Source organism: Cladophialophora bantiana (assembly GCF_000835475.1).
Source record: "Cladophialophora bantiana CBS 173.52 unplaced genomic scaffold supercont1.25, whole genome shotgun sequence".
Taxonomy (NCBI): Eukaryota; Fungi; Ascomycota; class Eurotiomycetes; order Chaetothyriales; family Herpotrichiellaceae; genus Cladophialophora; species Cladophialophora bantiana.
This window is the reverse complement of record NW_015971599.1, coordinates 140,419-153,275: the sequence shown is the minus strand read 5'-3', so window position 1 is coordinate 153,275 and position 12,857 is coordinate 140,419. Positions and strand designations below refer to the sequence as shown.

At 53.3% G+C, this 12,857-nt stretch overlaps 4 protein-coding genes across 4 annotated transcripts; 1 reads left to right on the top strand and 3 right to left on the bottom strand.

Moving 5' to 3' along the window:
• Positions 1-581: 581 nt before the first annotated feature.
• Z519_11987 (isocitrate lyase) lies at positions 582-2,335 on the bottom strand (the record flags this gene model as incomplete). Its single annotated transcript, XM_016769695.1, has 3 exons — positions 582-939; positions 1,026-2,077; positions 2,132-2,335. The coding sequence occupies 3 exons, from the start codon at positions 2,333-2,335 to the stop codon at positions 582-584; spliced, it is 1,614 nt and encodes a 537-aa protein (XP_016614020.1).
• Positions 2,336-3,775: 1,440 nt separating this feature from the next.
• Positions 3,776-6,298, bottom strand: Z519_11986 (uncharacterized protein; the record flags this gene model as incomplete). Its single annotated transcript, XM_016769694.1, has 5 exons — positions 3,776-3,992; positions 4,047-5,785; positions 5,835-5,956; positions 6,030-6,102; positions 6,155-6,298. The coding sequence occupies 5 exons, from the start codon at positions 6,296-6,298 to the stop codon at positions 3,776-3,778; spliced, it is 2,295 nt and encodes a 764-aa protein (XP_016614019.1).
• A 2,062-nt stretch (positions 6,299-8,360) lies between these two features.
• On the bottom strand, positions 8,361-9,855 carry Z519_11985 (uncharacterized protein; the record flags this gene model as incomplete). The annotated part of the gene is made up of 2 exons (XM_016769693.1): positions 8,361-9,591; positions 9,650-9,855. The coding sequence occupies 2 exons, from the start codon at positions 9,853-9,855 to the stop codon at positions 8,361-8,363; spliced, it is 1,437 nt and encodes a 478-aa protein (XP_016614018.1).
• An 805-nt stretch (positions 9,856-10,660) lies between these two features.
• Z519_11984 (uncharacterized protein) lies at positions 10,661-12,317 on the top strand (the record flags this gene model as incomplete). Its single annotated transcript, XM_016769692.1, has 2 exons — positions 10,661-11,037; positions 11,093-12,317. 2 exons carry the CDS (start codon positions 10,661-10,663, stop codon positions 12,315-12,317), a joined length of 1,602 nt encoding a protein of 533 aa, XP_016614017.1.
• Between the last annotated feature and the right edge of the window lie 540 nt (positions 12,318-12,857).

Genomic DNA, 12,857 nt, shown 5'->3' with positions numbered 1-12,857 from the left:
CCGCGCCTTGGACGCTGAGCATCCAGGCAGATCAAACATCCAACCTCGACCACAAACTGAGACCGCCCAACTCTCAACGACACAATACGCAGTTCTCTCGAAATCCTCGAGCGAGTAACTAGGAGCTATCCTTTTTACTCGATCGCGGTGCATAAATGTATGAAGAGCTGGGACGGCACAGCACGGCATAACACGAACAGCGGACGGATGAAACACATAGTAGTATAAACGTATATATACTAGTTATAGGATTCTGCTAAATGGAATCTCGTCATCTTCTTTTTGGCTTTTTCCCATGTGATAGCCCTTCCTCATTCCCCGTCCTGATCGCCAATCATCGTCAAACAAGTACCCAATTTTCTGCTTCTTGGTCCAGACTTTTATATTTCTGCCTCTTCCCCATTCAAATCTCCCGCTCCCTCTCAGCACGATCCAACACTTGCCCCCCTCTCCTTCTTCGGGACGAGATAGGTAGTGTGTAGGTTGATGGGGGGATAGCTATACAGAGAAGCCCAAGCATTCCGACTACTAAGTTTCAATACAGACAGAAAATCAACCAAAAGGATAAGAAGAGATCGAAATCAATGGAACTGGGTCTCTGTCACGCCCTTGCCCATGGCGCTAGTACTGCTGACTCCGCCGGTGACCATCTTGAGCATATTATCGACGTAGTTGGCGCCGCTCCACTTCTGGTGCGTCACCACGTCGACCTTATTCTCCATCTCGGGCTCCTGGATGAGCTCGCCGTAGGCGCGCATGCCGCGTTTAGCGAAGGCCTTGGCGAATGTGTCAGAGATGAGGGCGGTCGAGTGCAGGCCGGCCAGGGTGATGAATTGCCAGCAATAACCCAGTTCGGCGAGGCGCTGAATGTATGTCTCTTGGTCCGAGGAGGACATGGCGCGTTTCCAGTTAAAGGACGGAGAGAGGTTGTATGCGAGCCTAGGAAAGACAGTTGTGTTAGTCATGGTCCTCTTTGTACTCTTGCCGGGAGAAGAGCCGGGAAGGGAGATTCAGGTTTGACTTACTTCTGCTCCGGCCACACGGCGTGCACACCCTCGGCAAACTCCTTGGCCTGGGCGTAATCCGGCAACTTGCTCTCCATCCAAATCATATCCGCATACGGCGCATAGGCGATCGCCCTGTTTACCGCACATTGGCATCCACCTTGGTACCTATAGTACCCTTCCCTTGTCCGGGGGGCGTCCCAGTCCCAGTAGATATCCACGCCGGTCAGGCCCTTGGCAATGGCACGGCATTCGCTGTTGGATTTGCCCTTGGAGGCGGCCTTGTATTTCTCGATAAGAGCTGCCTTATCCACGTGGACACCCGCGTTGATGGAGTCGATTACGGCCTCATCAAACAACTTGATACCAGCTTGAGCGGTCCAATTGTCTTCGATCGCTTGGAGCTCATCCCCGTTCCTGCCGGCTTGTTCGGCTGCGACCATGAGATCGTTGAGTGGCTGAAGATTGGCGTTTGTGGATCCCAGGATGAAGGGGTGGTCACGGTAGTCAATTGTCGTGGTGATCAAGGTGGCGGCCTCGGAGTCGGTACGGGCGACGGCGAGCAAGTCGACGCCCATAATGTCGGCCTGGGCGCGGATGGCCACGAGACGATTGATATGCTCAGAGATAGGAACGAGCACTTTGCCAGCCATGTGGCCGCATTTCTTGGTGCCTGGAGCTTGGTCCTCGATGTGTATGCCCGCGGCGCCTTTTTCGACAAACAGCTTTGTCAGCTTCATGACGGCCGTGAGACCTCCATGGCCGGTGTCTGCATCGGCAATGATGGGCCGCAGATAATCCACGTTGGCCACCGAGCCTCGCTTGTCTTTGGGCGTGGTAAGACGCTCTTCTCGTTGCTTGCGGTCGTGGAACAGCTGGGCCATGAACAGGTGCTGGACCTTGTTGGGGACGGTGTTCATGGGGTAATCGGCCAGATCGGGAGAAGGCTCGTCGGTGGAGGAAGCGGTAGAGGAGGATTGCCAGCCCGAGACATAGACGGTGTCCAGGTACTTGTTCATCTGGGTCAGCATGGTTGGCTCCAGACAGCCGTAGGTAGCGGAGGCAGTCTTGGTCTGTACAAGCACGTTTAGTTCACGGTTCTGGTTGATGGACAAAGGAATGCATACCGCAAAGCGATGCTCAATAATCTTCCATAACTTTTTGGCCTGGTCATTGCTGGGGTACTGGATCTTGATGGTGCCTCGCTTCTGCACAATCTGCTCGGCTGTGTAGGGTCGTTTGGTATATCGCCATCTGGAGTCAGTCCACCACTTCTTGACGGCTTCTACGTCTTGCAGGTATAGCTGCTCTTCCTGGTCGAGAGGCGACATTTTGAAAGTATCAACCACCTTTTGGAGGGCCGACGTCATAAATAGGTGTAGATGGGAAAAGAGCTAGCAAGCTTCAGGAGCAGCAGCAGGACCAATAAGTATACTCTCACAACAAGTCAGCACAATGTACAGAGGCACGAGAGCCCACAGAGAGGGGAGAGACAGGTCTTCTACAGAGGAACCCAAGGCCTGTTGGTCGAGGACCGAGAGGAAAAGAGGGCGAAGCAGGAGCATTAAGTAAAAGAGCCCAAGCCAGGCGAAAGGGAAGCTTGGGTCAAGGCTCGGAAGTGGTTCGACTGGTGCATCGAACGTCGAGCTGCCATCGAGCAATTGAAGCGTGGATCCCGATGATTCAGAAGGCAAAAAACCTGGAGTCCAGGCGCCATAGACTAAGCCTTTGCCGCTTGGGGCCGGCCCCAAGGACGAAAAGAGATTGGCTACAAGCAAAGAACAGCGCGGAGAGAGTGTCGATGCAAGGCTCGAAGGAGGATAGTTGGTGGTGGTGTCGGTGCAGGGTCGGCACTCAGAGGATTCCCCCACAGTTGATGATTGGCATGTGGCCATGACGTTGGACTAGTTGGACAGGTAGAAATTCCGTTCACCCGCCACTCGCCGTTTGGGGTTTGCCATTTGTTGCGAGAGTGACCAGATTGGAGATAACCAGATGCCTACTGGTATGTCCTCGTAGTCGGTGCTGCTCTCTCTTCCTGTTGAGGTGTCGCCGTGGTTGTTGCTGCATTTCCACAGACGAGTGAAGTCAAGACGCAGTGGCACCTGGAGCCTCGGCAACAGAAAATGTCACAGAGGCACAAGACCTCAAACTGTAACTCATGTCACGTGCATTGTCGGCCACTTTCCACTTTTGGTTGCCGCCCGCAATGCCCGGCAATGCTCCTATTTGCTGGCGGAGAAAAAGACCCGGAAAGCCTCGTCAGGCCCCAAGCGCACCACGCCGATTGGCTCGTTCTACATCTTGTATGACCCCAGGATGTTTGGTCTTGCGCATAGGTATTGATACTTGAGGCGCTTGCACTGCTTGTCCTCTTCAGCTCGGTGCAGGCTCTTGCTCCTTCCTTTTTCCGCAGCTGCAACGAACTAAGCCATGTATACAAACCGTTCCTCCCTAGGTGATTCCCGTTCTCTCCCCATCCTCCCCCCGTATCCGCTCAAACCCTGCCAAAAAGAATAACGACGCAAGAACGGCCTCCGAATGCATCTCGAGGCCCGATGCTCTCATGCTCGCTAACGATAAACAATCTCGCTCGTCTTGTTCGCGTGATGCCCTCTAAGTCTATTCCGTCGAATCGAATAGCTCATGCATCTGGAAACGTATCCGCCCGCTGGCTCGCCGCAAGTGCCCAAAAACAAAACAAAACAAAACAAAACAAAAAAAAAAACAAACCACACCCGCCGAGTCAGGACTGAAACCCGACTGTCTCTTCATAGCGATTCCAGGCTCGAACTGACTGCCGCTTCATCCGACGAGTCCTGTCTCGATTCGTCCGACCCTTCTTGAATGATATCCTCGACCGCACCAAGCTTGATTTCGGTCGCCTTAGCAAACGTCTCATATGGTGTGAGGGTGCCCAGAGCGCGCTTCATGTGCATCGGAATAAAAGACAGTCCATATACGTAGCTGGCGTTGACCCAGCCGAACCTGAATCCCGTCAGCGACAAAGCGACCCAAATCAACGTCAGAAACAAGACTCACCCTTCTCGGGGAACACCCTTGAAGTCGGCACCTTGGTTGCCATACTCGGCCTCGACCTTGTGCGGATCCAGCTCTCGAGTCACGTTGTATTTTTCCACCACCACACCGTTGAAGTCGACAAAGGCCTTCGTAACCATGTACAGCCACTTGTACGCCAGTCGTTGAGCTTCGTCAATATATCCATATTTGATGAGCCCGCCCCATGCCAACATTTGCTGAGGGGCCCACCCGAAGGGATAGTCCCATTGACGGTTCGGTCGATCAAGCCCAACTTCTCCACGGGACTCCTCAGTTCCCGACACCAGCCCTCCAAAGCAATCAAACTTGGGCAGCGCGTTGAACACCAGCCCAGCCGCTTGTTTCGGAGATGCACATCCCGCCCACATCGCCCAGAAGGTGGTCGCAGTTTCGTAACTGGTGCGCTTCTTGTTGACCGTGTCGTAGTCAAAGTACATCCCTTTGGCTTCATTCCACATATACTTGTCAATGCGAGCCTTACGCAGTCGTGCTCGCCGATCCCATGATGCCGAAGTTTCGAACCCTTCTTTTCGGTTGGCATCCGTCTGAAATTCGCGCGGGATGCTCAGTCGATCTTTGAAGTAATGTCGGATACACCAGGATATGTCGATTTCGTATTTGTACAACAGAGAATTCAGATCGATCGTAGCCAAGTTCGCCGCACAGCCCTCCAGACGGTACGAAGTGTCGTGGCCGGATTCGCGGACGGCACGATCATGCAAAAAGTATTCATCCAGCTCCGGCTCGTGGACCTTTTCATTGTTGTAAGCCTCGACAAACTCAGAAAACGTCATTCCATGTTTTTTGGCGTACGGGGTCAGAATGTGCACGAAGTGAGACGCCTCGGTTTCCGGGGGAACACCAAGGCCATCTGGCCGATATCGTGACAAACCCGTGGCCGGATCGTAACGGGGTGCCGACATCCAAACGTTGTAGTATTCCTTGATGGCCGCTCGGATGGCCAAGCGCAAGAAATCAAGGGCGCCAGGTTCGTGCTTGATCTTGTCATAGACCTTGAGAGCCATGTCGGTCAGGAACGGCGGTTGTGATCGAGTCAGGTAATAAGAACGATTGGCGTTCAAAATCTTGCCATAATGCTGGATACAGAAGGCAAAGTTCAGGACCATTGACTTGGCCAGGTCCACTCTTCCGTTCTCAATGAGGCCTAGAGACTCCATGTAGCTGTCCCACCCGTAAAGCTCATTGAAACGTCCCCCGGGTACGATGAATGGCTCCCCTTTGAGTGTTTCTTGTCCATTGACCATTTCTTTCCTCATAGCCAGGGCTAGAATGCCAGGAGCATTGTTAAGGCCTCGCACGTATTCTGCAGTGATGGGGCCTTCGGGAAGGTAGCGCACATCCAGCCGCATGTCGGGACGGTCTTTGGCAACCTGGGTGTAGTATTCAAACTGCTCCGGGCATCCCGAGGGAATGTAGATGCGAGGCCTAGGGTCCGCTGTCCAGTCTTTGGGATCGCGGCCTGCTTTCTCGATGGTGGCAGCGTCCAAGCAGCGGGTTAGGTTGGTCCAAAATTCATCCCTAATGCGGCGCGAAAGACGGTCGACGGGATTTTCACTCAGACGCGACCTGTGTATCTTGACCACCTTCTTGCCCAAATCTTTCGCCAAAGTCAACTCTTGTAGGAGGTTGCTGATCATGTAATTTCCACGAACTTCGGCCGATCGGTAGCCTGCAGAGGCCAATGTGCCCAAATTGATGTGCTGTGTGGTAGTTAGTCTCCTGCAACACCAACGCGAGGCTTGAGCCAACCTTGGGGCCATTGTCTTCTATTGTGATTTGTTGGTTCTTGTCCACGTCTTCCCGTTCCAAAAGATCCTCCAAGGTGCGGTCGACGTCCACCAGTAACTCCTGGTGCTGTTGATGGTGCTCATCTGCAACGACTCTGTGTCAGCCAACTTTCGGTCTCTTTTGCCCACCAACGACATTATACAGGTATGCACGCACCGTGACTCGTCCTCCGAGCGGGATAGTTGCCCTTGAAAGCCTCTAGAGCGTTTTCTCGAGTGGTTTTGATGTACTGTCAGGAACAGGTCAGCAAGAGGTCGAAAAGGAGGGAACAGGAAACAGACTGAAGTGACGGCTCTGTTTCGTGAACCCAGGAGTTGACGTCTCACGGCTTCCTCATCGTAGTACACCGACGGCGACGAGTAAGGATCTCGACGCTCGAGAGATGAGCTCCGTCGACGATGGTGTGCCGCATTTGGCAAGCTCATGACCAGCGGATTTAAAGTGTCCTTTGTGTTCTTGGAGGTCGAAGAAAAAGAGGGTGCAAGAGGCCTTTGTTTTTCTTTGTGCGTGCGCGTGTGTGCGTGCTTTGTAGAAACGACAGTGGAAAAGGCAGCCGGATGGTCGGTCTTCACCCTCGGTTGATTAGGAAGGTATTCCCCAGGACAGAAAACGATGTTGCAGAGAAGGAGGCGGCGACAGGGGCAGAGATTGGAGGCTTTGGGCGATGATCACAGGGGCGATGATGTCGACTTTCAGAGCTCGGACCCGCTGAAATCTCCAAATCTTGCCTGGGGTAGGCTGTCGGCGGTAGGTTGTACTTGTACTGTAGGCGGTTTGGTGGCTGGACCCGGGGTTAAGGGCGGTCTTAGGTACAGCAGGCGGGCTATTTAGGTCGCTCAATCCGGGCTACCCGAGTCAATGTCTTTCAGGGCACACGACCACCAAAGGACTATTAGTTAAGAATAAGGAACGTGTTGAGAAGGTCAGCTGGACCGGGGGTGAGTGAATTGTGAGTGCCAGGTGTGGGATGAGAGACGAAGAGACGAAGAGATAAGTGAGGATGAGGGATTTGTTGCGGCTGGTCGGTCCTGGTTGATGGGCGGTGATGATGAGGATTGATGATGTGTCTCTATCTTCCTTTCTCTCCTCTCAGTTGTCGGTTGGTTTTCCTGCCTGTGTTGGAAGTGAAGTGAATTGAAAGTGAAGGAAACCGCAGCCAGTGCGCGTTGTTCGGCATGGGCAGTCGCAGGTCAGGTGCGCAAGATTGTGGATGGTGGATGGTGGATGGTGGGCCGTGGAAGCAATAAACGAAATCGACTATTTTTATGGCTTGCGCGGGCTGCTGTCTGGCTGGCTTGGAATGAATTCTTTGTTTCTTTTTTTTTTTTTCGGTTCTGTTTCTTTCCCCCTCTTGATTGAAAACCCAGACAACGACCGGGACACAGGAGATAGGTCTCAGTTGGGACTTCAGTCAGGGTTGCTATGAAAATTTTCACTTATAGCGGACCATCGTTGCAGGAATTGCTTTTGGCCCAGCCTCCAGACTCCAATGCCTTGCGAGCCTCTAATCTACTTTGTTTAGTGACCGTCCTTGCCGTGGAGCTGGACCGGGGGGTTGTGGGGGTATAATGGTGCGATAGTAGAATTGGGATATCGAGCCGCTGCCTCTATCTGGTTTGAGACATTTCAGACATTGGAGGCGGAATGCGAAGGGCCTCCTTGGGGCCTCATGGAGCCTTCGGAGTCCGTGCCAGGCCCAAGGTGTCAATGGCTCCAGTGTGTCCACACCTGCCGTGTCACTTGTCCAGCCTGATTCAACTAAATCACAAACCCCCAAATTCTGTGGCATGTCAGTCCGTGGGTGGCACATTGCACACGGGATCGCCAATGTCTCGTATAACAAGGACGGGGCAGTCATCATCCATGCATTGTCTCGTATTCCTTATCCCTTCATCTGCATCGTCCGTCTTCATCAGCCTCAGCCTTGTTATGTACACTTCTTAGACTGGGCAGCAGCCCCATATCTACCAAGTATATGGTATGCCCCAGGCCGAGCTCCCCCTCCTCCATCGCTTACCTAGGCTTTTGTGTAACCGCGTTTCTCTGGGATGGGGCGAGCTTGGGCGAGCCAATCGTCCGAAGCGGCTGCGGTACCTTTCATCCACAATCCCCTCCGGCTTTCTCCATCCGCATCGCAGCTGCATCCGGCCGGCGGTGTCCTGCAGGGGCATTCAACGACTAAGTTAGCATTCCCGCCAACCACCTCGGGCGAAATGTTAATATCAAAAGAACTACCTTCCCAGACCGGCATCCGGGGTATCGACAAGCCTAGCACCATTGGCATTCCCCCCAAGAGGGGAGGGTACTTTCCCACCTGACACAAGACCGTTGTACCTAAGTGTAACGAGACTTTTTTCCTACTTTGGTACATTGCCTCCGTAGTGTATAAATGCCATGTGTTGGTACCCGAGGGATCTTCGCTGGAGTACCACTCACAAACACAATGTCATGCTCCTCGATGCTCTGCCGAGTATACCTCACTCACGCCTAGACTGCCATTCCTGTCAAGTCCATGCAAGACTCATGCCTGTCCTTCTCCGAGGGACACACTCGCCCACACCAACCACACCAACTGCGCGCCGTCCCTTTTGCTTCCCTTTCCAGATATTTGCCACTCTCCCTCTCATCCTCCCACTCCCAAACCCCAGCTCCCACTTTAACACGCTTCTTGACCTTCTTCTTGACAACACCTCCGATTCCCTCGATCTCTTGCTGCAGATACCCAGGCTTGTTACTGCCATAGGCCGAATCTGGCGTACCAACCCGGCTGAGGCTGTTTCTGTCGGTATCAGATCCATCGTGCGCCTTACCTTCAGAGCATTCAATCTCCACCCAGCATATCGCTTTGCCGCTCATTTCCAGGCAATCTTCCCCACGGCCGCATTTCTGAGCTTGGTTTCCCAATCCCAACCCGGTACCTAGTCCATCGCCAATGTGTGTCGAATACCGAGATCGCCAAGTCCACACCCTCTTATAGGTGGTGTCGGCTGCCCGTAGACTCTGGCCGCAAGGGGCACACAAAAACACTCCTCGAGATTCGCAGGTGCAGGGACCTCGAAGAAAGGCCGAAGAAGTAAAATAATGGTGCGATTCAGTATCAGACTCACGATTCTCCAGGCCTGCAGTGGAGCCCAGGGTGGATGAGCTAGAGAACGACCTCTCGGATCGCATCGAACTCGCACTGGAAATTGGCGGACCGTCGCTGGCATCCTCGGCAGAGCCGAGGGCTTGTAGGTGCGCTTCGATCGGAGCGTCGAGGCAGGTCTTGCATAAGCGGCGAAAGCGGTCCTTCAGTCTCACAGTGCTTGGAGATTTGGCCGCACAGTTACGACACACTACCGTTCCACATCGGCGACAGGGAGCCACCAAATCTCGAGCACAAGAACTGATCTTGCTCGAAACGCCCATCGAGGCATAGAGACCTGCCGAGTTCTCGGCCGGCCAGCTCCCCGCGATAGCTTCGGCTCTTGCCTGCATCTGCGCGATTGCAGGTTCCTGCGAAAGAACTGCACTCCCCAAGGAGTCTTCAGCATGTACCCTGCCTCTCTGTACCAAGAGTGCTTCTGCTAGCACTGGTCTCCCATCATGACTGCAACGCAGGGACCGAAACTTGAGTTGATGCGCATATTGTGCCAGCCCGTTGTGGACACTTCGACAGGTGGCAGCGAGAGCGTGCAGATCATTGAGGTCTAGATGGGAGGATAGGGACAGGGCAATCCTAGTAGATTCATCAGGTCAGCACGTAGAAGGGGGACACACGCTGTGTTTGTGCATACGGATAGCAGATCAAGGCGGCAGCTAGTTTGTTTGTTGTCGACGACATTACTTGTACATTGTTGATGCCAGAAACCCTGCTCACTGCATCTGATCCTCCATTGACAACATGTTTCAGCTGATTTTGCTGGGGTGATGTTTCCAGGCCAAAGCGCGATCGACTGCCAGATGAGCAGTCATCGTCCTCAAGATCGAAGAACACTGCCATGTCGCCATTTGAGTCCGGGAAAACGACAGAGAAAGCGGAGGCTCCGCAAATCAAACGAAGGATAACCAGTTGAACAAAGAATGCAAAGTTCGAGTGAAGTCGGGATGAAGGGGGATGAAAGCACAGAGATTCGGCAACGCAGCAGAGGAGGCACGATGGTTGTTTGAAACTGCGGAGAAGGAGAGTTGTAGCGTCACGCCGTCGAGGAATGAGGCCTGGCCACCGTGCTAGCTAGCTGAGGGCAGTGAGGGGCCAGACAGAGGAGGAGGATGATGATGATGATGCACTTTGGCTGCGCCTAGGGCTCGTGAGGCTAGTGTGACCACCAGGCTGGTTGTGGTTAGTATGAAGATGTTCCCGTCTGGGGTCTCAGGTTGGAGGTAAAACAGCTGATGTTGTGCTGGGTCATAGTGAAGTCGTCATGTCAAAACATCGATTCAATGTCCTCCGTGCGACCAGACATCACTAGCAGCATCACCGGCGGAATATCCATCATACGCTTTGAAGATTAACAAAATCTGCGAGATTAACAATCACACATTCGCCGTCTGCAGCCTGGATCTCGAACCAGCTTTTTGTAAACATCGGCTGGAGGCTGGACCGAGGCATCTCTAACTCGGTGGTGGCATACGACATACGAGACGTCTAATCTTACTCCTCTTGCTGACTTGAAAGACAGAACCCTTTCCGTCTTGCTGATTTGCATCAGTCCTCGACTTGTCATTGTTATCTGAAGCCTGGCTACGTTTCTTCAACAATAATAACGAATTTGGAATCTCCGAGACCATTGTGCAAAGTAAACAAGATGACATCCGTCCAAATGCCATCCTTCACACCCACACCAGTCGAGCAGATCCCCTCAATCGTCTCCCGACTTCGAAGCACCTTCTTCTCGCAAAAGACTCGCCCTGCCGAGTTCCGGATCAAGCAGCTGCGCAAGCTTTATTGGGCCATCGCCGACCACGAGAAAGAGCTCTTGGAGGCACTATCACGCGATCTAGGCAAAGGCTCTTTCGAGGCCTACACCGGAGAGATCAATTGGACTCAAAATGATATCGTATTCACGACTCAGAACCTGGAGAAATGGATGAAGGATGAAAAACCAGCCGACATTGCCCTTTCGAATCGACTGGTCAACCCTAAAATCCGGAAGGATCCCTTGGGTGTGGTCCTTGTGATTGGGTAAGAAGTCTTGACGGGTCTTGCATATCATACGTACGACTGACAATACTCCTAGTGCTTTCAACTTCCCCGTAAATTTGTCCTTTGGCCCTATGATTGGAGCCATTGCGGCGGGGAATACTGTTGTGTTGAAGCCTTCCGAGCAGTCACCCAACAGCGCCGCTGTCATGCAAAAAATCATCGAAACGGCCCTTGATCCCGACTGCTATGCTTGCGTCCAAGGGGCTATCCCTGAAACTTCAGCCTTGCTGGAGCAGAAGTGGGACAAGATATTCTTTACCGGTTCTGCCCGCACGGCCAAGATCATCGCCCAGGCAGCAGCGAAGAATCTGACTCCAGTCGCTCTAGAGTTGGGTGGACGGAATCCTGCAATTGTGACAAAGAAGGCAGACATGCGCTTGGTAGCGCGACGGCTACTATGGTCCAAGACCATGAATGCAGGTCAGATCTGTATCAGCCAAAACTGCATTCTGGCCGACAGGGAAGTTGTCCCGACTCTGATAGCAGAACTGAAGGCGGCTCTCAAAGAGTTCTTCCCGGAAGGGGCGAAGAAGAGTGCCGACTACTCCAGGATCGTCAACCTCACTGCATTCAATCGAATCAAGAAGATGCTGGACAATACATCGGGTAGAATCGTCATTGGCGGAACTATGGATGCCGACCAGCTCTTTATTGAGCCGACTGTCATCGAAGTCACCGACCCCAAGGACTCGCTGCTGGTAGAAGAGTCTTTCGGACCCCTGATCCCCATTTTGCCCGTTGACAACCTGGATCAAGCCATCAGTATTGCTAATGAACTCCATGAAACACCACTGGGCGTATATGCCTTTGGATCTAAGGCCGAGACTGATAAGATCCTCGCAAGCACGCGCTCAGGTGGTGCCAGCATCAACGATGGCTTCTTCCATGGTATCATACCCAATTTGCCTTTTGGTGGTGTGGGCGACTCGGGAACAGGGGCGTACCGCGGCAAGGCTTCATTCGACTGCTTTACGCACCATAGATCAGTCACCTATACGCCGAGCTGGATGGAGAGTTTGCTGGCCGTAAGATACCCCCCGTTTGCGGGGACCGGGAAGCTGGCACAGTTCAACAAAATGGGACTCCTCAAGCCTGACTTTGACCGAAAGGGTAATCGGAAAATAGGAGCCGTATGGTACTTGCTCACTCTGGGAGCGGGGAGTGTATCCGGTGGTGCATTTCGGGCAGCCTTGGTAGCGGGCATCTGCATCGCCCTGAAAGCCTTCATGGATGGGAAAGTTTTGACAGTCAGCAAATGAGGGTGGAAAGTGAGATATCCCCGTCGTCACGGGACGGCTCGGATCATCAGGAGGAGGTAATAGAAACATGCAGACTACCTAGGTGTGCAGATCGGATGCTTTCCCACTTGTATGCAGGGCACATTAATTCTTGCGGGCGGATGGCTTCTTGTCAGCCGGGACGGGTCGACCACGAGCCTGATCAGGCTGGCGAGGCTGTCCCTTTGGACTGCTGGGATGTGGTATCGATAAGCCTGCCACCGCCACAGAGGTTTGAGCCACCACTGGCTGGATTGCCTACGTAGGAGCCAGACCCTCGAGCTGCTCCGTCCACTGTCCACTGTCCAGGGTCCAAAGGTGCGCGTCATCCACAAGGCCCAACGGTGGTACCGACTCTACCGAGCTACTTCGTCCATCCCGCATGGACTTCCCATACCACGATCATCATCTCCTGCTTGGGATTGGATGGTTTTTTCGTAGCCACCCAACATCCACCCCCCCTACGATATCTCGTTGGCATTATTCTCCCAGACAAAGCCTCCCGGCTCTCCCTCCTCCAAA